The 23702-nt window shown below is 35.0% G+C and overlaps 1 protein-coding gene across 11 annotated transcripts in view; it reads left to right on the top strand.

The window, feature by feature from the left end:
* Positions 1 to 19423, top strand: part of NEDD4L (NEDD4 like E3 ubiquitin protein ligase) — a 347833-nt gene extending 328410 nt beyond the window's left edge. For all 11 annotated transcript variants that reach the window (XM_063453944.1, XM_063453945.1, XM_063453946.1 and 8 more), the window contains 11 exons: positions 1765 to 1994; positions 3509 to 3630; positions 4920 to 4990; positions 7762 to 7857; positions 9597 to 9670; positions 10449 to 10509; positions 11121 to 11180; positions 12643 to 12750; positions 13560 to 13656; positions 14459 to 14531; positions 15831 to 19423. In XM_063453944.1, coding sequence (XP_063310014.1) covers positions 1765 to 1994; positions 3509 to 3630; positions 4920 to 4990; positions 7762 to 7857; positions 9597 to 9670; positions 10449 to 10509; positions 11121 to 11180; positions 12643 to 12750; positions 13560 to 13656; positions 14459 to 14531; positions 15831 to 15933 — 1095 coding nt within the window. In that variant the 3' untranslated portion in view covers positions 15934 to 19423. The remainder of the gene's footprint in view (positions 1 to 1764; positions 1995 to 3508; positions 3631 to 4919; positions 4991 to 7761; positions 7858 to 9596; positions 9671 to 10448; positions 10510 to 11120; positions 11181 to 12642; positions 12751 to 13559; positions 13657 to 14458; positions 14532 to 15830) is intronic.
* Positions 19424 to 23702: the final 4279 nt, after the last annotated feature.

Raw genomic sequence — 23702 nt, forward strand, 5'->3', positions numbered from 1 at the left:
TATTCGGTTTTGATAAATGTAAACATTACAAGTTGTTCATAACTTGGCATTTATTATATTCAGGGTCCTTTGCGTACGGTTTTCCCTTAGGCCACATTGACATTGATGTTTTCGCTATGCTCTCTTCTGACATTAATTAAATTTAAACCTTCCTGTGTTTATTGGCAACAGAAATAAACTTTACATTTGAGGAAGAAGCTCTCTGAGGGTCACAACCCACGCAGTGTGCTTAGCTGTTTGAGAACCTCTAGAACGTTGCCCTAGACTTAATCTTTATAAATACTATTTATTACTATGGGCATGGTATAAAGTCTATGTAGTCAAGTGCTAGACTTGATTCTGTTGGGTTCCATTGTGATTACTTCAAGGGTTTTTATACACAGACCTTTCTGTCTAAAAATTGGAGCAATTACAGACATTAGTTCAGAAACCTCCAATAACAATATTGGAGCCGTTCTTCTCCTTGACCTGAAAAATTCCCTACCAAATTCAATTTAAAGAAATTCTATCCAGTCATCATCTTTGTCAATGATTTGCTTTTTGATTTCTAGGAGGGTTGAAATTCGGATTCTTGCAGTGAACATGCAAGATGTCTTCTGACTTAGGACAACTTCATGACTTAACGCTGAATTAAATACAACTCCTCCTCTGTGCATCAATACGTGCAACAGTTATTGACACAATACTAAAGCATTAGCAGTAGAAATGATCTACCTTAATGTTAGAATTGATGCTTTACGTGAGCACATCTTCAGAATAACCTGTCCTAACATGAAGATGTCCTGTGGGCAGATTGCAATCTTACACCACTCGGGTAGCTGGGTCAGAGATGACACAGGGTTATTAATTAAAATGGCATTAGAAATTGACCTGTGAATTGCAAATATTGGGCCAAATTTGCTACTTTTGTAGCTGGTCTATTGTGGCTTTAAATGCTCCATTTCCTGGCCATTTTTCAAAAAAATTGCCTACTGGTGAATACCTCTGTGTAGGGTTTTAGTTTTAACGATGTCCACAGGGCCCAACGTATCTGACTGCTAACGAAAACACTACATTATACGTTATAGGTAAATATGTTAAACGTAACCCCAATTGCAGTTCTGCTTCTTACAGATAATTCTGTCTGGAATGTTACTGCAGCTCCCCAAGCAATAAGTTTGAGATAATTTGTGTTCTTTTGTTGACTGTATTTGAAATTGATAAATGTCATCGAATGTTGTCTGTGCAAAATAATTAACATAATTATCCTGCCAAGCATTCTCGGCTTGTCATTAGGATATAAAAAACAATCCTAATTAGAAACCTAACAAATGTCACTGCTGTGGATATGAGAAAATAGTAAGTAAATGTAGAAAGGGAAATGTGAAGTCTTTGTATCCAACATAAACCATTAAATAAAAATGAAGTGAATTATGTATATTTTATAGAATAGCTTTTGAACTTTGCACATATTTTGAAAATCACTGGAGGTTTATTATTTAATTAGTTTAATGGCTTTTGAACGCGGTTTTCTTAACGTAGTGTTTATTTTTAATTTAGATTAAATATGTTGAATGAATGATTAGGAGCAAGAGGGGACATTTGTTAGTTATTGTTCCTACTCTAAACTGTGTTTAAAACCTGGTGTGGAAACCTCTGGTGTTTAATTAACCAAGTTAAATGGTACAATTATTACCATTGTGTTGCATGATAATATTTTTTTATCCACAATTAGTTAACACTTGATAACTAATCAATAATAATGTTCTTTAATTCTTTCTTAAGGCGGACATACCCAACCGGTTTGAAATGAAACTTCATCGAAACAGCATTTTTGAAGAATCGTACCGGAGGATTATGTCTGTAAAAAGGCCTGATGTCCTTAAGGCAAGGCTGTGGATTGAATTTGAGTCCGAGAAAGGGCTCGATTACGGTGGAGTGGCCAGAGAATGGTTCTTCCTTTTGTCCAAAGAAATGTTTAATCCTTATTATGGCCTCTTCGAATACTCCGCAACGTAAGTTCACCGTTTAGATCACTAATATCGATCAATATATATGATATATAACATAACATTTAAGAATTATCTTGGATCTACAATAAATATTTGCATAGGTGCTATGCCCAATGTATTTGGTCATATTGTATCACTGATGAAAATAATGTAGTATGAAGTAAATTATTTGTCTCTGTATGTTCTTTTTGCAGTGTTTAATGAATCAGATGTATTAATGAAAGGTTGGTTAAAAGTAAATCTTAAATACTTTTGTCCTGATTGGACCTTTCTCAATAGATTCAAAAAGATAAATATGTTCTAATTAGTAGAACCAAACCTGGGGCATTGTTGAGAAAGCTTCCTCTGCAGATAGTTTGGACATCTCTGGTAATCTTTAGATTTGACAGATATTCCATATGAAAGTAGTCTGGTAATGTTTGGCTGATGTAATACAATTTTGAAAGGGATACAAGATATTGGCATTTAAAAAAAAAAAAAACAGTGAAAATCTGAAAGATTAAAGTTAAAAATGTGTTGTATAAAAAAAAAAATTAAATAAATAGATTTATAATATTGTAATGTATTGTAGTTTCTTCAAAACACATTGTATACAAAATGCATTGGTATCGAAGGTCCTAAAATGAAAGACTTGCACATTTTGAAAGGTTACATCTTTTTGCAAAGTTCCTAGAAGCCCCGGTTTCAAATTTGCAGGCAGTTTATTTAAAGGGATACTATTGTCACCAGAACTATTTTAGCTTAATGAAGCAGTTTGATGTATAGATCATTCTTCTGAAGTTTAACTGCTCAATTTTCTGCCATTTAGGAGTTAAATCATTTGTGTTTCTGTTTGTGCAGCCCTACCCAAACCTCCCCTGGCTGTGACTGACAGCCTGCATAAAAAAAATGTTTTATTTTTAATCAAATGTAACTTACTTTGACATTTTTTGTATCCTGCTCTGTAAATTGAACTTTAGTCACACACAGGAGGCTTCAGCTGGGTCTATCAATCTATTAACAGAGCAGGAAACAATACATTTTAAATTAAACACAATTTGCAATAAGGGAAGTGTAAGCATTAGATGACTCCTTACAGGAAGTGTTTAGGAACGCTGTGTAAGTCACATGCAGGGAGGTGTGCCTAGGTCTGCATAAACAGTGATTTAACTCCTAAATGGCAGATAATTGAGCAGTGAGACTGCAGAGGCATGATCTATACACAAACTCCTTCGTTAGGGTAAAGTTGTTTTGATGACTATAGTATGCCTTTAAACAAGATAAGTACAAATAAATGTTTGAATACAAACTTTAAAAGTATATGTATTACATTTAAATACATGTTTTTGGGGAGTGATGACTTACCATGCAAATTGCTAAGCATTCCATAAAGGTTTAAAAAAAAAAAACTTGGATGCCATGGATGGCGATCAATAGTTTAGGAAAACATTATCTGCATTACATTTTATTGTACATTTTATTGTATTTAGAAGTCTGAAAGCTATGTCTTCCTACACCAATTTTCTTTTTTTCCGCAGGGACAATTATACCCTTCAGATAAACCCCAATTCAGGTCTCTGCAATGAAGACCACCTTTCCTACTTCACATTTATTGGCCGCATTGCAGGCCTTGCAGTGTTCCATGGGAAATTACTAGACGGTAAGTATTTCAAAGATGTTCCAGAAAGACCATCTTTAGTTATTACACCAATTAATGACCTTGTTTTATGAAAGGGGTCTGCCGTCCTACAAGATAATCTGTAGACATTCACTTCACCACACTGACACTGATCAAGGAACTGGCTTAAAAAAAAAAAATGAGATGAAATATGCAAACCTGCACATGGGAAATTAAATAACTCTATTAATCCAGTTCTCTTTAAAATGTGTGTTAAATACTAATGTTGAGGTCAAGAAAGGTCATAATCCAGAATCCATACATCTATTTGTGGAATATACTTTTCCAAGTCCAATGTACATGTGATTTTGTTTGAAATTCTCAACACAGTTTCATCATCCCACTCACAATGTTATTGTGTATCATCATCCCCAACACTGCTCTAAGTGTTTAGCATCTTCCCGGCACACTTCATTAATCTACCGGTATATCAGCGTTTCCCAATTGGTGTTCCGCGGAACCCTGGGGTTCTGACAAAATGTATAAAAAACCAAATGGTCGCAGGCGGCGAGGGAGCAGTGGACCGTGATCTCCCTGCTCAGCTCCCTCACGCTCACAGCAGTAATGCCGGAGCATGACGTTGATACATGTTGATACACTATGTAAGAGGGTTCCACAGGAAAAAATTAATTGGGAACCCCTGATCTATATGAAAGAGGTCTGTTTACATTCTCCTTGATTCTATCCAGCAGTGTGCTGTGTCTTGTTTGATAATGCAATCAGTTTGATGTAGCTCAACAACAACGCTAGACGTAATCCTTTAATCTGATCGTGAAAGGAAGTCTATCAGTATATCCATCTAGTATACAGTCATTCTTCTTATTCATTATTTGCAACCTCTTTGCTGAACAAGTATCTCTCGCTCTCTGTTCCTCATCTGGGTGCAACATATTCATTTATTGTTTATGGCATTGGTTGCGCAATTATCAGATTAAGGTTTCCATGACACTTAGCATTAGATTAAGTATTCTGGAAAATATGTAAATATGGATCATCATTAATTTGCACACTGCAAGCTGATTTATTTATTTTTAAACAATTGTACCCTTTGGATCCCTAAAAGAATAATAATTAATATTTATTCTGTGCATTTTTTTCTAAAATTTTCTTTTTAATATTCTTCACAAACTAAGTAATTTTTAAAACAACTTGTAGTTGTACAAATTCCATTTTTGTTTTTTCCAGAATATATTTCAACAGTTACAGTATTTTTAAAACCTATATCTCTTTATGTATATTACATACTTTAATTCTAACGTGTATTGCTTTAGGTTTCTTCATTAGACCTTTTTACAAGATGATGTTGGGGAAACAAATCACATTGAAAGACATGGAGTCTGTGGTACGTAAGTGAAATGAGAATATATGAAGTTAACAATGACATTTATTTATTTATAAAATATTTTACCAGGATGGATACATTGAGATTTCTATCATTTTCAAGTATGTCCTGGGTCCCCAAAACATTGCATTGTTACATTAGGATATATTAACACATAATAGGTAATAAATATATTCAACCATAACAGGTGCATTCTGTGCTGAGGAATATTGACATAGATCTCTTAAAATATTTTAGATTTGACTGTGTCCCTGACGTTATTCCATAATTGTGGTAGGAAATTAAGGATCGAGACACTTTCTTTTTTGTATTGCGGTATGCTAAATATTGTTCTAGTACTGGATCGGAGGGTATAGGAGGTGGGAACAACCAGGGAGAGCATTCTACTCAGGTAGTGTGGGAGCTTCCCAAAAATGCTCTTATGCACAAGGCTGGAAAGATGAAGAGTGCGTCGGGATTCCAGCGATAGCCATTTTAGCTCTTTTAACATGTCACAGTGGTGGGTCACGTAATTACATTCTAGTAGACAGCGACAGAATTAATTGTAGGGTGCATACACTACATCCCTATAATCAATGATCGGCATTAGCATTTGTTGCATTATCTGTTTACTTACTGTAGGGCTTAGACAGGATTTGTTTCTCACAGGGCACCTCGTTTTGGGTAAAGTTTTGAAAATATTTTTTCAATGTGAAGGCCAAAGGATAGATTGGGATCTAGCAACATACCTAGATATATGAAAGAACAGACTGTGGCCAGTGTGCTATTTGAATTTGTTCTGATACACAGTTGTTGATTTTGTAGTTTACATAATTTAGGTACAGTTCCAAAGATCGTTGTAACAGTTTTGTCAGTGTTAAGGAAGAGTTTAAGAGCTATCCACTATTCTACCTGTGTGAATTGGTTTTAGAGCACAGCCTCAAGCTGCAGTAGATTGGGTTTACTAGCGGAGATTACAGACTTGATCGATATCTCTGGTTTGTCCATGTGCTCTTTAGACAATGAACCCCCAGGATAATATATTTTTGCATAAAATTGTAAGTACATAGGAAGGCCAAGACATATGTTGTATTTACATTTCAGTGTAGTAAATGTGTAGTTTTGAAGTCATATATTTTGATGTAGAAGAATTTATTAAGTAAAAGTAAACTTTTATTATTAAAAGTGCTACGTTGGAAAATAATACCTTGTGTGCTGTTACTGCTGAGAGCTCCTACACGCTACACATTGATTTCTTAGTTTTTTTGCTATTGTATAGCCCTAGGATACACATACCGCTTATTACAGCAGGTATTATTGCTGTTGAGTTCTGTAAAACTCATACACATAAGATGTTCAAAGCTTCTAGAAAATGGGAACACCAAGCTAAAAACTGGGATCAAAATATTATTTTATTTTTTTTTAAAGAAAATGTCACCCTATGCGTGCAACCTGGGAGGTTTTATAGGTTTCAGGATATTTCTAATTAGGTTTGTTTGTATTGATCTTCAGTTTTATGGTACAAGTCTTACATTGATTAAGTAATACTGATATATTGCATACACAAGCAATGTCATCATTGAGCAGGTGTTAGTACAGCACAATTTCTGTATTAAATAAACATCAAGTGCCTATTATGGGCATGTCATTACTTGTTGTTTTTTGCGAGATTGGATCAAGTTATCGATTAAATCTAGGAGGATTCTGTGCCTGTATAAAGTTAATAAGAGGTATTTATTGGGCTGCAGAAACTGGAATGTCACATTCAGGTGACACATTTAAGTTGAAAACCTACATTATACGTCAAGATCACGGCTTGTTCTTGAAATTGTCGCTGTGGTGTATTGGGTTTTGTATTATGTTGTTTTTTTGTTTTTTTTTGTTTTTTTTTGTATCTCCATCCTATCGGAGAACACTATTGAAAATTAAGATCAGTCGCACAGGTGCCATCCGCTGTTCATGACATGCCAATTCGCATGCAACTGTCACAGCAAGGAATATGTCACTGTTAAAATTATATATTAATAAATAAAAGGTTTGTTTTTCATTTAAAATACTGCCTGTCACAATTTGGTGATGCAGTATTTAGAGGATATAATGAATAATCACAATCTACTTCACTTTACTGACTGTTCACCAGTTCAGTTTTATCACATCAAACAGATTATGGTATTTTGGCTCAATAGTGGCAGCTTAATCCTCCTACATATTATGTATGTCAAAGGTGATAGAGGCAATATTCTTGTCTAAAGGTAGACACTGTAAATTAAAATTTTCATTTAGAAGCATGGCCATTCAACTGTCAATATGTGTCTATAACGGTTCTAGCTCCATGCTGTACACACGGAGTTCACCCAGGCATTCTTACATTCCTTAGCATGGACCTGCCCCACTCATTCCAAGAACCATGCATGGAGATCAATGCGGACATCCAATGATATAGTTGTAAAACAAAAAACACTAAAACAGTGCATGCAGTCACTGTCTGGGTAACTGTGAGCTCCAATCATGCACAGTATTTGTAGCGGAATGCCAGTATTACTTGAGAAGTATTGTGTGTAATCTTTGCATTTACTAGTGATTTGTTTAATGCAATGTGTCAGTCAAATGTTTTTACCTACAATGTGCCACCATATCCTACGTACACATAAGGTGCACTTAAAAATTGCTTTACCATGTCTGAGATTATCTTTAACAAGAATTTGGATTTTATAGTCGGAATTTAAATGTCCTATTATCCTGCAGGAGAAAATGTTGTATGTAATGCGTTGCTCTTTTTTGTATTTTGACAGGATAGCGAATACTATAATTCTTTAAAATGGATCTTAGAAAATGACCCGACTGAGCTGGACCTCATGTTTTGTATAGATGAAGAAAATTTTGGCCAGGTAAGTTAAGTTAAAATGTAATATTTTTTTCCATCCCTTCATTCTATCGTCCAAGCAAGCCATTAAGATTGCAGACAGTGTATTTGAAGTTTTTGCTCCAAAGATGTCAGCGTAATAGGAAGGATTCAAACAAATGGGAATCTGTTACCAGACCTGAGATAAAGTGGAGGTTTTTCCAAAAAAATGTGATCATCTTCCAGATGCAAAAAGCTTATTTCATGTAACTGTGTCGAATGGCAAGTCTGTCTTGAAGTGACTCTAGCACATGTACCTGCCGTCAGCTTAGCAAAAGAAAGCAGCAAGAGCTGATATTTAAAAAAAAAAAATTTCAAGCAATGTTAAGTTTCTTTCGAAATCTGGCTATGCTTTGTGTTTTTTTTTTAATTTAAAAAAAAAAAATGTATTCTTTATTTTTGTGGGCATACAAAATTGTACAGAAACAATAACAATGAAAGAAAAGACATTGGTATGACAAGTCGTGCACAGAGATCACATATGACAGACAGTGCCCATGTTTGTGTTTTTAGAAGTGGTGAAATAAAACCGTGGGAATATCCAATATTGTAACTAGAACATTAAGTATTCGAGAAATGAAGCATAATAATAACTTGTTCCCTTTAACATAATTAGTAAAAGTTAAAACTAAGGCATGCTGTAGGTAATGCCCTGTTACCCTGTGCTGAGGGGCAGTAAAGCTAGCTACATTGCTTGACCAAATATAAACTGTGCTAAGCTGACTATGCAGCCTAGAAGTGCAATTAAAAACGATTAAAAAAAAAACTTGTAGTAAGGCTATAATCAAGTCCACAGGGAGACCAAGAAGGATAAATAAAAATATAAACTTACAAAAGAAAAAGACCTGAGGAATGAGCAGTCCTAGCCCTTACTGTAGGTTTTCATCATCCCGAATCCGTGAGTTGACGAGGGACAAAAGGGTCTATCGCTGAGATGTTCCATGTCGGCGGGGGCTCTGCAGCAGTGCCAGGCACTGGTGGTAGCCCCAAGGATTGCAAGAAGAGTCATGATAGTGATTGAGGGGAGTTTGTAGGTATTCCCATCTTTAGTGGCTGAAAGAGTGTGAGCTGGCCCCCAGTGATATGATATACACTGCCCAAAGCCTGTTCATTACCGGTTGGAATGATAGGTGCAAGTCCAGTGTTGACCTGCAGAGATCCTGTGGGAATGTTAAGCTTGATGAATCAAGTTGCAGGAGTGTCTGTGTCCGCAATTCTTCCATCTCCTATTTCTTATATTTGAGCGATTGGAAGGGAATCATTACACCCCTAGGAACCACCTGCTGGGACTTTAGCAGTTTTAGGTAGGCAATAACAGCTTTTAATGTCTGTGGCTTTTGCTTGTCGCTGGGGTAGGATAGTGGCAGTATCTCGTGGTCTCCCATGGACTAAGCTATGCCCTGACATTGAGATTTTTATATCTCCTGTAGTCATCCAGGCCATCCAAGCCATATGTCAGTGTCTGCTGAAAGGCCTGAAGTAGCGCTTGTTGTTTGGCAGCGCCCATCTCTCTTTGGGCTATGGCTGAGGTGTCCTCTGTCACCTGTATTCGGGCTGTTATAGCAGTGATTTTTTTTTTCTCAGCACCACCAGGTCCACACTGAAGAACCTCCTCATGTTCTATATCAAATCTAGGATGTTATTCATTTTTAAATGCCACCTTCTAGGACAGTATCTCAGAAAAATGGTTAACAGAAATAACCTACGTATTATTTTGTTTTTCAGACTTACCAGGTGGATCTGAAGCCAAATGGGTCAGAAATGGTTGTGACGAATGACAACAAAAGAGAATACATAGAGTATGTCTAAATGTTTATTTATACCTGGTTCCCCGGTTTAAGACTGCATGATACTTGATTCTAATGAGATCTGCAAATTTAAGTGTTTGATCTAGTTTATTATGCTAAAGCCTCATCCTAAATGTAGACGCTCAGTTAGTTGCTACGCCTGAAATGGTTGGGGATTGTAGGAAATGCAGTGGGAGAGGCTTTAAATCCTAGTAGGTGTGGGAGTCCTGTATCCCCATGACCAAAAATGTAAGGACTTTCGGCAGGAATGGAAAAGTCTGCAATATTACAGATTGTTCCCAATATTTTTGGTCTTCTGCCTTTCTATGAACGTAGAAGGACAGGGAGCACCAGAAGATTACATAGCATAGATGGGGAGTGAGACCATTCATTATGTTCTTTACATTTTGGTCAAAAAGTTATTAATACAGTTACCAATAGACCATGAAAGCTATCTAATTGTGTTGTATTCTTTTTAATACCTCACGCAATTATTTAACACATTTCTTCAAGCAACTATAACGTGATCGTATATATATCATTACTGTGGTACGTTATAAGTTATGTGACTGATTTGATTTTAATGTTGTTTTATATGTACGTTGTACTTCGTGAAGGTTTCTTGTATAGTGCTGCGGAGTGTGTTGCCACTTTATGCATATTGATATATTACACAAATCCTGCGGTTCTAATGTTTGTGGATCTGTTAATGATGTAGTAGGTGCAGAAGTACAACCAGCCACTTCTGTGACAGACAAGTTAATTGAATTTCCGTGAATTTCTTCCACAGCCTCGTTATCCAGTGGAGATTTGTGAATCGGGTGCAGAAACAAATGAATGCATTCTTAGAAGTATGTGTGCTCCAAGTTCTTATTATGTCTTTGTTTATTAGAGGCAGGAGACAAGGAGATTGTATAGTTTGATGATGTTCATCATCTTCAAACTGACTGGTCAGGAAATCACGTATGTGACTTCACAATTCTAGTCCCCTCTATTTGTCGATGAAGCTACATCTCTGTTACAAGGCATTTTAGGTTATGGTCTATTATGATATTTTTATATACGGTAGTGTTCTATTAATGAATCATTCCTGTGACTTTAAAATTGAATCCCAAAAGGTAAAGCAGTCATTCATGATTGGTCAACGTCATATTGAGATCGTAACTTGTGCTATATTAAGCTAGAACACTATTCCTAAATGAACTTACCGCAATATGTCCATAAAATCTTAGTACACATGCTATTAATGCTCACCTGCATATTTTTCATTGCCCTAACAATCTCAGTGTGAAAATCTGTTTATTCAGAACCAGACAGAGATGTTTCTGTCTTCAAACCATGTTTATTTTATGTACAACACTGGTACCAGTCAGTATCTAGTCACTTCCTAAAATGCATTTGTTATATTCAAGACATCAAGCATTGGTCCCATCCTTACTAAACTTCTTTTCTTTCATTCTAGGGTTTTACTGAACTCATTCCTATTGATCTTATTAAAATATTTGATGAAAATGAACTTGAGGTATGTACATGGTTTATGCAAATTTGCTCATTTTAAAACTCTTCCTGCTATTATAATGCAACATGTTTAGGGCACTATATTATGCCAGTTGGACATTTGCATAGAAACAAAACCCTTCTCATCTGGCTACCCAAGATGCCCAGCTACCCATAATTCTACTGTCTAACTTTATTTTGACATGAGTAAAACATTTTTTTGACAAAATATTGCCCGTATTCCATTTCAACAATATATCAATGCTATGGAGTTGCAAGTCTGCAGCTATGAAACGTTTTTCTAAGCTTTAGTCACAAGACATCGTCTACATTGAAAAAAAATCGAAAAAAAATCATATACTTTATTAAACACTTTTATACACTTAATCCTTTGGCAAAACTACAGAGACTGTCTCTCACACGTTTTCTGGGAGTTGTTACTTGCAAACCAATAGATTAGTGTTTGACTTCCCCCTCTCTGAAAACCTTCCTGCAATATGTTTGAATAATTTTGTGCAATGTCAGCGAATGTGTAAGGTGCTACAAATAAACACTTTGCAGACCTGTTTAAATGGTGTGAAAAAAATATTTTGTGCTGTAAATTGGAAACGGAATTTCAGTGATGGGTTTTCTAATAATTTCCTGTGGCCAGGCTTCACTTTAAGCTGTTTACATGATAGACTAGAATTAACAAGAAGATTGTTTATTAATTTACCATAGCCATCGAAGCTAGAGTGAGAGCAAAACATAGCATTTATGTGTGTAATATCTCTCTCTTGGTATGTGTACACTCAATACGTTACACTATACTAAACAATATGAGGAATGCCATGCTAATTCAATGTGGGGCAATTTGGTGTCGGTTAAAAATAAAAACCCATAAAAAAATCTGAATGCAAAACAATGTATAGGAAATGGAACATTTATCAGATACCACATGGGCCACCAAGGGTTTTTTATTTGGGGGATACAAGTTGTGTGCAGGAGTTTCTGGGAGTTGGCTTATCTCCATTTTTGCAGTGGATTTTAACACCAAAGTTAGTCTCCCAGCAAGTGACACAGCTAACCTTCTTCCTCTCTGGGATATGAGGGTTGTTTAGCTGGGCGGCTGGTGACGCTGTCATTGAGAGATGCAAATAATAATAAACTGACAATAATGGATAACAGACGAGAGAAATGCCAAGCTGGACAATGATTCCACATTTCCTGGTTTAATAACTAATCCCCATTAAGGTAATTAGTGTTTGGAGCTACATATACTGAGTGTTGGTTTTATGGTTATATTAGCATGAAAATTAAAGCACAAAAAATGTCTACACACATTGGCAATCATGTTAAATTACGAGGTATGTGGATATGTTTAAAAATGAATCACTTTCAGATATATATATATATATATATATATATATATATATATATATGTGTGTGTGTGTGTGTGTGTGTGTGTTAAGATAATAGTTTTCTTTTTTGTTTTCCTCTTTCCATAGCTACTGATGTGTGGTCTAGGAGACGTGGATGTCAATGACTGGAGACAGCACACACTGTATAAAAATGGATATTGTGCAAATCATCCAGTCATCCAGTGGTACTGGAAGGTAAATACATGCAAATACCTTGTGGCAAACTGAGTGGGGGGGGAATGCTGGGGGTGCCAGTTTTAATTTAGCTGATTATATAGCGAGTCATTATTAGTTATCAATATTTTATCCAACACGAAGAATAAGATATTCATTATAAAATGGTCTGCTTGCAGCCTAGTTCTAAACACATATAGGACCTGGTCAAACAGTGTTGGTGTTAAAACCAAGAGGATTTATTTGTTTATTTACTACAGACGGTATAATAAAAATACAATCACAGATGCCGAACAAGAGGATACAAGTGAATCCCTCTGTAAGAATGCTAGATTACTGGAAAGCACATTGTGGAGTTACTTCTATGCTTTCCGATATATTTTTGCTAATACCACAACACATGTGTTTGAGAACATTTATTAAGTTTTATTATAGTGACATTAAAGTAGACATCCCTTAATCCCCCACCACACGTGTAAAAGAAAGAAATAGACATATTCTCGGTTTATTTCTCCAATAAGTAATGGTTAGGAAAGAATTGTTCCTGGTGATGAAGTCCAAAATGCAATCTAATCAAAATAAAAAGGTATCTAGATTAGTCCTAGTATTCAATAAATGCTGTATATAAATCAGTGTGTATATTAAAATATAAATCTATATAGCTCTGTTGTTACTGCACTAAACTGTATCAGTTTAGTTAAACAGTTGATATAGTGTATAAATTCAGCTTTTTATAACGGACATTTGAATTATGTTTTATATTTTTTTACATCTAACTTGGGTTATTTTAAGCATTATCCCCGCTTAGTCTGTATTTAATACCTTTTTAGGCTGTGCTCCTCATGGACGCTGAAAAACGTATCCGATTGCTCCAGTTTGTAACTGGGACATCACGTGTGCCTATGAATGGATTTGCTGAACTGTATGGTGAGTATATTTTCCAGACTCATACCAGCAAATGAAAACTGACTGATTAGTCTTCACTAACCCGGATCCTCTTCTTTGTCTGTTTTTGCAAGCAAGGTTACAATTCTATTTTTTAGTTTGTTGTGATTTTGGTGTTTTTTTGTTTTGGTTTTTTTTAAAAAAAAGCTGGACTGCATTAGAAATGACCAAATAGAACAGCCATACAATTTTACCTCCACTTTAAGGAAGTGATGTTACTCCCTGTACCTAAAGAACATTTTGTAAGGATCCATTACTCTGTTTTTCAGTCTGTCTGTTTCATCCTGAAACTGTTTTTTTAAATTATTTTTTATTTTTATTTAAACCTCTAGATAACATTTGGCATCTATGCCCAGCAACTGGCCTTCTAATTGAAAGGCAATACAACATTTTACACATTTTTATTTTCTTGTTATTAAGTAAAAATTTAAAATAACAGTGAAGGCTGCATGTCAAATAAAAGAACACGTTAAGGTTATGTACTAATAGTTTTGTGTTATGAAACGTGGTCTGTAATACTAATAACAGGGCAGGCACATTTGTATTTAAATCTGTCACAACTCTTCAGAACCCAACACTCTGTAACCCCTATGTGTGTAAATGATTTGCATACTTATTAGCTTTTTAAAGATGCTTATATTTAGTTCTAAATTATGTTTTTCCTATATTGATGAAGTCTAAAATCTATATTTGAATGTTTAGTGATGTACTATATGTATATCCAGATTTTATTTTGACGATCTAGTATACAAAATTATGGTTGTTAACTTGTCCCTTCCTTTAGGTTCAAATGGTCCTCAACTGTTTACAATAGAGCAGTGGGGAAGCCCAGATAAGCTGCCCAGAGCTCACACTTGGTAAGTAAAACCTTCTGCGGTACATGTCTTTTTACACCAGTATTACCTGTGTGAATGTTTTTGTGTGTGCTTGTCTGTAGTGTCAGTATTTTTCTCATTCCAATTTCTTCCCACCTATGTATCTTACTTCATTCTCCCCTTAATTGTTCCTCTCCCCTACCTTCACTCATGTTCCAACCACTTGCCTTTTCCCATTTCCCTTTGCTAATATAAAGGATGCATAAATGTGTGATGAAGCCTGCGTTTGTGTAATTAAACCAATTAACTTAGAACATAGGACAATTCCTAAGAGAGCTGTGTTACTTGTTGACACCAGCTATCCTTTACTCACCCACGCAACTATGTAATGTGCCTGCTGAATATGCTGTATTCTACAGTTCTTTAGTAGACACATGGCTGAGAGGATGCTGTTAGTTTGCTACTTTTTTGTATAGGACAACAGAACTTTTGTTGAACAGAAATCTGTATTTTGATATTTCTCATTAAAAGGTCTCTGCTATTTAAACCGTAATAGAGACAACTGAAAAAGGCCAGATATGGCTACACCAAATTCTTCTCCCAAACAAACTACAATTTTATATTGTACAAAGGGACAACAAGACATAAAGCTCCATATTGGGTGGAAGGCCCAAATAAGTAGGATGACCCGTAGTAGGAGTTGCAAGAAGTAGATCTTAATGGCTCAGGGATTTCCCTTATTTTTCTGTAATTAGATGACACATTGCAGAACAGTATAAACCTACTAGGATATTCTCCAAGTATGTTTCGGGTAAATCCTTCTTAAAAGTAATCTCTTAACCAAATCCAATGTCTTGGGCCCAGATCTTAAATATAAAAATGATATAAAACTGGCAGAGAGTAGAATAAATCACAGAGTAGTGGCGACACAGCAGGAATATTAGTCTGTTAAATCTTGCAATTAATAATACAATCCCCCATATTGACTCGACAATACCAGCAAATCTTTTCATGGACTGAGTTCTATTCCATCATCGCAGAGAGACCGGGCAACAGTCCAACCATGTAGGTGCTTCATGAAGGCCTACATAGATGAGACATTGCCCTGTCTGTGATGATGGAAGAAAGGTTAGTTTATGAAAATGAATTGTTGTGCTACTGTGTCAGTATTGTGGATTCTATGATTAATATAAAGTCAGTAGCTCCCTGGAGTGGTAGTAGAGTGTACTACTTCATGTGTCCAAATATAGACTTTGTTTTCTTAATTGGTTATTTATTATGCCCTTTATTTATTTTTTTTAAATATTATATTACATGCTGTTTTTCTAATTATTTTTCCAGCTTTAACCGTCTAGACTTACCTCCATATGACTCTTTTGAAGATTTGCGCGAGAAGCTTCTCATGGCGGTAGAGAATGCTCAGGGATTCGAAGGCGTCGATTAAGGAGGAAATCTGATTTATATCAAGCACCATGCTTATGGAAACTTCTTAAGTGGACATTACCAGTGATAAGAGGGACAATTTGCAAAACAAATACATATATCTTTGTCAATCTACATGCTTGTATATCTAGATAGATACAGATATATTTATTTATTTAGCCCCAAGGGACAAATGTGACAGTCTGTGGCATTGATACTTTGTGTCCGTTTACGTAGAAAAGTCAGATCATTTTGCTCTTGAGATTTACTGCAAAATTTGTTCTGACTCTGGATGAAAATGGAAATAGACACTTGTAAGATGGTAAAATTGCTGGCAAATATGATACAGTTTTACTGTTAGAAGCAATGCAGGAGAAATCAGTGCAAACTGTGCCAATTCGGGTCTGTCCTCTGGTTCCTAATCCCGGACGTTGGTTCTGCAGTGCAGTTTCTTCAGTTAAGACTGTGGATGGTACCTATGTGATCTATACAGCAATCCTAAGCTGTTAAACCTATACATAAATGACATTTCAGGTGGACTTTCTATATTTATGTTTGCCTCATTAGGCAAAATACCCCTTTTCCCCTCTGAGTGCATGCTGTGGGATCTACTTTGCAATGCATTGATCTGTCTCTCCGGCACTCGTATATTTAATACATATTTTACATCCTTTGTAATACTAATGAAATGGAACTAATCACATCACAGGTATAGTATTAAAACCCATGTTTACTTTTTAATCGATTTCAACCTATTCTTAAATTTTATTTTGCTTCTATTAAAGCTGCATATACCAAACCTCCGAGCCAACTTTTTTCTTAATATAATGCCCGACCTTTTATACCAAAGCCGTTTCGGCTTGGACAAGCAATCTTGATTCACAACCTGTTGAAAGGCATTTTACTCTTGTTAATAACATCAGGTGGTTCAACTTTTTAAGTGCCACACGCAAAGTTTTTTTTTTTTTTTCTTATTTTTGTTTATACTATGTTGCAGACTAATATTTTTTTGATTGTAGACAGTCAAATGGAGTGAAAAATCATTCATTTTTTTTAATGTAATCAATCAAGACTACTTAAAGGTCATAAAATGATTGCTAATATAGCATGTCGGGAAAAATAAATCTATTTACTTGTGAAGATCGATATTCGTAATGTTTATGTGTAATATAGGAATTATCTGAAGTGCCATTTTCCGATTGAAGATATGGATATTGCTATCCGTTTTCTGTATAGAAATTCTTCCTTCCTCTCTGATATTTATAAAGGGGAGCCATGTAAAGCCGGGGTCTGCCAGATTTAAACCATTTCTTTGTTGTCTTTTAATTTGTACGCTTTGATATTAACTGCACCCATTTAGAAGGCACTTTATCTAACACGCTGAGGTTATACAGTAGCCATTTTCTTTAGTTTTCATCTAAAATAGTGCTTATATTTCTATTTTCTGTTAACACTCATGCCAGACTGCTGGAATCTTTTGGCACTGTAGCTACTGCGGATTGAAATTCTCCGAATGCTGTGCTCGTTGCTGGTTAGCAGGGCATGCTGGGAGTTTGTCTACAAAGCATGTCCATTATGTCATGTTCTTTCAAACATATATTCCTTTATATTTTAAACTTGGCTGCTGCTGTAAAAATACAAATGGAATGTATAGCTGAGCCTCCCTTCCAACATTTGTCTCTTTTTGTTTTTTTAAATATATTTCATGGTTTGCTTATCACAACAACAACGAAAAAGTTTGTTTAATGAACACAGTAACATATATTTCTTGTTGTAAATGACCTGGTGCATGCTTATTCTGTAGTGCCTGACTGTCTTTCTTGTGATTTCGTACTTTCACTGAAATGTAGAATGTTAAAGATTTCCGATACTGTAGAATATTTTTAATTTTGTATTATTATTATTATTTGTCCTAAGCATTTTACACTCAAATTATTTTCTGTTCAAAAACAATGCAGTGGACTTTTAACAAAATCATATGAAAACGGCCTCTTCCAGTATTCCATAACAAAAGTTGATCTTATCTTTTACGGGAGTTTCTTGTTGTCCTAATTACAGTTGTAGAAATATTTACGGAGTATAACGTTTAGTCGTTTACTCTCAGAAACATTTTTGACATCCAATTTCGCAAATCTAAACCAAAATAGCAGACTTTAATAAACAATTTAGTTGTACTGAATACAATTCCCGTGGGTTACATTCTGATTATGAATAGTCTGCACTCTTCCAATTCTTGGGGTTTTTGTTGGCTACGGCTAGATTCAGATTTTTAGATATCACTTTAGCAAGAACTCAAGTCACATTGAGCTTTCGTGTTCAGAACATTAACTTATTGTAGAGTAACCTAGAAGTTTGCCAAATTTTGACTAAATGGATACTCTATTCAGGTGCTTCACCCACTAGCAGAGGAATTCCCCAGAAGTTGTAAGCTACAGGCAACTGTCAATATATTTTGTTTTTATATGGTAATACCGGACGTTGGAGCGTTCGGGTTCACACCAAATGGATATGACATCGTAGGCAGACTTGGTGTTCCATAAATATACTCCCACAATTAAAATAAAATGAACTGACTTTTTTTAACCCCAATGTGCTGAACTGGCAACCTGGGATTTATTTTTGTCAGTATGGTCCCTTTGATGTCACCCAGCCATTAAATATACTGGTCATCTTGTAAATTGTAGAGAAAATTCAGATTATTGCCGAAACACTGCAAATATTTGTTTTTGTTCAGAACTGAATATACCATAGCAAATGTGTTACATATATTTTTTACCAAATATCCAATTAAATATTACCCTGAACACTGTCTCTGTGTTTACGTTGGGTTAGGAATAATTTCCTGGAAACTATGCTAACCTTCACCATTGTGTGGTGGAATAATTTTGCCTGACATTAGGGCATAGCTAGATGAATGTATCTAAGAACTTAGTATTTTCCGTGAGCAGCTGTATTTGGTGTTGTAAGGTGTGAGCTTAGTTTATTTAAAAAACAAACAAAAAGTTTCCCTCTTGTACAATTCCATATTGGTATGTTTGATAATCCGTGTGATGGCCAAATTTGTAGCAAACGTTTAAAAAAAAAAAAAAAAATCTATATATTTTGATTCACAGTGCATTGCAGACACTTCTGTCACTAAAAACAAAAACTGCTAAAACTATATATTTTTTGCCAAGTATTCTAAGAATAGGTGGTGTTCAACAAATTGTCACCCTTGTGAATAATTAAAACAAACATTTTTTTTTTTGTACCAGGGTTTTTCTCCTAGATATGTAGTTTTATAAGGCATGGTAGCACCTCTAATGGTGCTACTAGCCAAACGGACAAATTAAATATTTGCCAATTTGCTTGTTGTACATTCCTGCCATTACCTTAATCTACAGTCACGCAGATCTTGTGGGTTTGTTTTATTGCTATGTTTTTATAAATCACCTTTTCATGATTTTTTAAAATGTTTTCAGAAGGTTAAATGTTAACATATTCATTGTGAAATAAAATTGAACCTAAATAAATGTTGCAAGTTGCGTAACTAAATGGTGGGAGTCCCAATGCTTGAATGGGTTCTACACCTCCACCATAAAGGTTATCTTTGTTGCGTGCCAAGTGATGTGGAAACAGAAAGGCCATGTAACCAGTTATTGTATGGATAACATTGTATTATTTTGTAGTGTGGCTGTAGAGAAAGGAGAATCTCGCCTTACTGCCTTGCAACAAAACTGTAGAAGCCAGTGTGTGTACACAATGCCAAATGTCAAACATTGTGACTCCTGGTGGCACATTTCATCATCTTTAGTTCTTCTTAATTAAATATCTCAGTTTTAAAGACCAAGCTTTCATATATGATAACTATTCATGGTCATTAACAACAAGAGATTCGTGTTCTTCCATGGATCATGCAATGATGCCCCTCACTTGCCAATCAGCTAATGAGAACTTGAACTTCTGCAACTGTTCGATATTTGGGTGGCAATGATAGGCACTTGGAAGGCTTAGCCTCGCACTTGCACTCGATCATTGCTTTCCACCTTTGGAAGTTCACAAGCTGTTCTACAACATTTTGACTAAAACCGGGGGTGGCACCTAAAGATGAATTGCTCCAAAACTACTAAGTCAATGAGCTGTAGTTGCTACGTAGTCCTTACGTAGTCTATTTTATTTTTCTTTTATCAGGAGAAAAGAAATCATACAATGCATCAAAAATAGTTACATAATAAGGTGTTTCAATAAACGTCTATAAAAACAGCATTTAAGAAAACATTTAAAATAAAGTTATAAGACACTTATCTTGTAGTAAGCACAGTTAATAAACTGTTGGTCAGTTTTATGACTGCATTTTAGGTAAATCTGTAATTATTAATTATTGCACATAAATTGGAGTTTAGTCTTTTTTTTTCTCCAGTTAAAGTTTAAAAGAAATGGATTTATTTTTGTTGACCATTTTGTATATTTCCAAAATATTTTTTTAGAGGGCAAATGGAAAATCAAATGTGATTCTTGATTTTAATGTAATATCTCCGTTTTTAAAAATTTTTTTTTTTTTGGACACTAAAGAGAAAATAAAAGCTAAACATTTTAAGACCAGGAAATTTGTTATTAATGTATTGCTTGACACTTTCCTTTGAATTTTTTGTATAATCCACTCCAAAGTTGTTCAAACCTCAACCTAAGCTAAAGTGAAGGACGATCATTAACTATATTGAATGTATAGTGGCAAAAACAAAGAAAATCTGGTCACATTTTCCATGATCCATTGAAAGCGATACATTTGAACAATGTATTGCAAATATGTCAGACATGAAAAATGTCAATTGTCGCATTCTCTTCACAGCATTTATGATTGGTCTTTACAGCACTGTAGTAGATATCAGCCTGAGATAAATAGTTTCCGTGTCTTACTGGCTGACGGAACGAAGTTTAATGTATTTCTTTTTATCCCAACATGCACTTATGCTGTACATTTGTTATCAACCAGTAGGAGGTGCTGTTGCCAAATGTCATATTTAATTGAAGTATCAAATTATCATATAAACGTTCCAGGAAGATCCCTCAAATAGCTCTCTAAGTGTAACTGCATATATTTTGTTCCCAGTTGATTGCATTCAAGATGTAATTTGCCAATAGCAGAATAGTTACTTATTTTCTATCCCTGAGCTACACTAACTCTAACATGGTTTTTCAATAGAGGGAGAATTGCTGGTAACCCAAAGTGATTTTAAAATTTAAGGGCAAAATGGTTAACCTGGAAAAGGGTCCCTGTCAATTCCAAGAAATTCTCATTTTAGTGAGTAACCCTGTCAATATTTCTTTCTCCAGCAGTGTATGGCAAATGGGGCTGTGGTTATTAATATTTCCGATATAGAGCTGCACGCATAATACTAACTCAGCAAGGTGCATAATGCCCATTGAATGTACCCTGCCCTGTGCCTCATACTGTATGTTTGCAGAGATCCTATCAATATAGCCAAAGATTTTGTATGCAGGAACAATTCGTCATTTTAATATCCTTAATATTGATTTAGAAGCACATACTGCCAAAATGGGTCTTTGTTATGGGTTAGAGGGTTCCAAACAAAAGCTCCTTTGAGATTTTAATATTTTCTTAATTGATCGGCCACAAAAACAATTGTATTAGATACTCTTCAGAATCATTTTATCACTGTATGATGTAATTATTTTGTCGATATTTAGGTTGCATTTACAATTAGCAGGGATTGTTTGGTCAATGCTATAACTATACCTGTTTGACAGTAGGACATTAAAATGTGTTCTTGCGAAGTGCACCTGTACACTGCGGATCTGAGGTCCTAGGTTGCCACTGGACTTTTTTTTTTAATTATTATTATTTATTTTTTTAAATACTTTAAATAAATAAGATTACTTACAATAATCACTCGTACCCCATATGCTGTGTATGTTTCCCACCATCCCAGAATGGTAAACGAGCTAGAGTACCAGACCATACCTATCTGTATGTGCCAACCTCTGTTCAATTTGCTGTGAACCCAATTCAGTGATTAGTCACCATTATTATAGAGGCCTTCGGACCCAACAGCCTGTTGAACAAAGTTTGTTGTTGTTTTGTTCATCTTCAGTAGTTACATTTTTACTTTTCAAGCATGTTTATCCCCCAATAGTCGTTACCTTAGTTTTCTTAAATTTATTCTGCTTGTACATACACTGGTATCGCCTTCAATTATTTCACTAGCCAAATCGAAGGAGATGTGTATAAACCCATAGGACTGTTTATGTATTTTTTTATTCATCCACAAATGAACTCTTGCCGTTTTATTATCTGTGGTCGCAGAGACCATTCCTTCAATGTTACAAGGTTTCAAACATTCCAAACTAAAGTTGATGCCTTTAAACAGAACAGAAGTGCTTTTTCAAATTCTGTACTGTTTCATACCTATTTATTATAAACCGATCTTCTCTCTGACATGAATTGTGTATCTGATAAAAGGCTCAGTACCTTATAACTGTATAGCATATGAGAATTTACTACTTATGTACAATGCTTGTTTTAACAGTCATACTAGCTTTATAAATGGCTTTAATAAACACTCTGAGAATGGTTAATCTAGTTGCTTTCCTGTTGGAAAGAGATCCATGTGAAAAAAAAAATGGTGTTGTAATGAAATGATGCATATTGCTGAATATTTAATAAAATAATTGTAAAATCTGAATGTAGAGGTTGTTTTTCGTTGGTATGGTATACAGTTTTTATGTCTGGTTAAGTAATTCTTTGGAGATCACTTACACTGCTGCTCACGACAATCTCCATGGTTACATGAACTGACTTAATATTCTATATAAAATATAAATGCTGTACTGATACATATATGGCGTACAAGTGCTTGACTTTGCCTGTTTCAAAATACAGCATGGACTTCAATTAGGCCACTCAGATTATTTTCTCATATATAAATATATATTATATTGTATTATGATTTTTACATATATATATATATATATATATATATATATCACCTGTTTTTTGTAAATTATAAGCAAAGATGAGGCCATATTGCAAAAAATGATAAAGCTGTAAAATGGATTTGCAATTAAATTTGGGTATTCTGAATGGACAATATTAACCCTTCATAAATTGACATGGACAAAGGATCCAATACTTATATTCAGGGGAACCCAAATTATATCAGACACCTGGAGAAGCAATTAACACACGGCACAAATTGTTGTGAGTCCAGAATTACTTCCGTTCGTTTATTTAAAGTAGTGTTTATTTATAAACAATATGGTTGCAGCTTAGCGTGGAGGTTTAAAAATAATATAGCTAAAGATAGGAAAGTCAAGATATAATTAGTTAATGTGGCTACATATTTCATAAGCTAAAAAATGTGTTTACAAAACAATATGTGGTTACATATTTCATAAGATAGGAAGGTCGCAGATAAAATTAGCTAACAAACAGTCACACAATGTACAGTTTATCAAAATAAGTGCTCCGGTGGGGGCTAGAATACACAGAGAACGCAACTTAGGCTGACACGTATACAGCATTTTACAGAGAAAAAGTTCATTACATATAAAGAGCATCAGATGTAGGCCTTAATTTAATTACGCTGGACATTGGAATCAAGATCTATTCCCTCACAATACCCATGTCACATACATTAAAACTACATATATAAATATATAGTGACAATCACCACCTGATCACATTTACAAAAGTGTCCCCACGATGAGATGATTATCCATTAACTCACACAGTTAAGCACTATGTGGTGCCTTTTTTGCTCTCACTAGCAGAATCACCCTATCTAGCAGAAT

Source organism: Pelobates fuscus, chromosome 5 (assembly GCF_036172605.1).
Source record: "Pelobates fuscus isolate aPelFus1 chromosome 5, aPelFus1.pri, whole genome shotgun sequence".
In the NCBI taxonomy this organism is placed as follows: domain Eukaryota; kingdom Metazoa; phylum Chordata; class Amphibia; order Anura; family Pelobatidae; genus Pelobates; species Pelobates fuscus.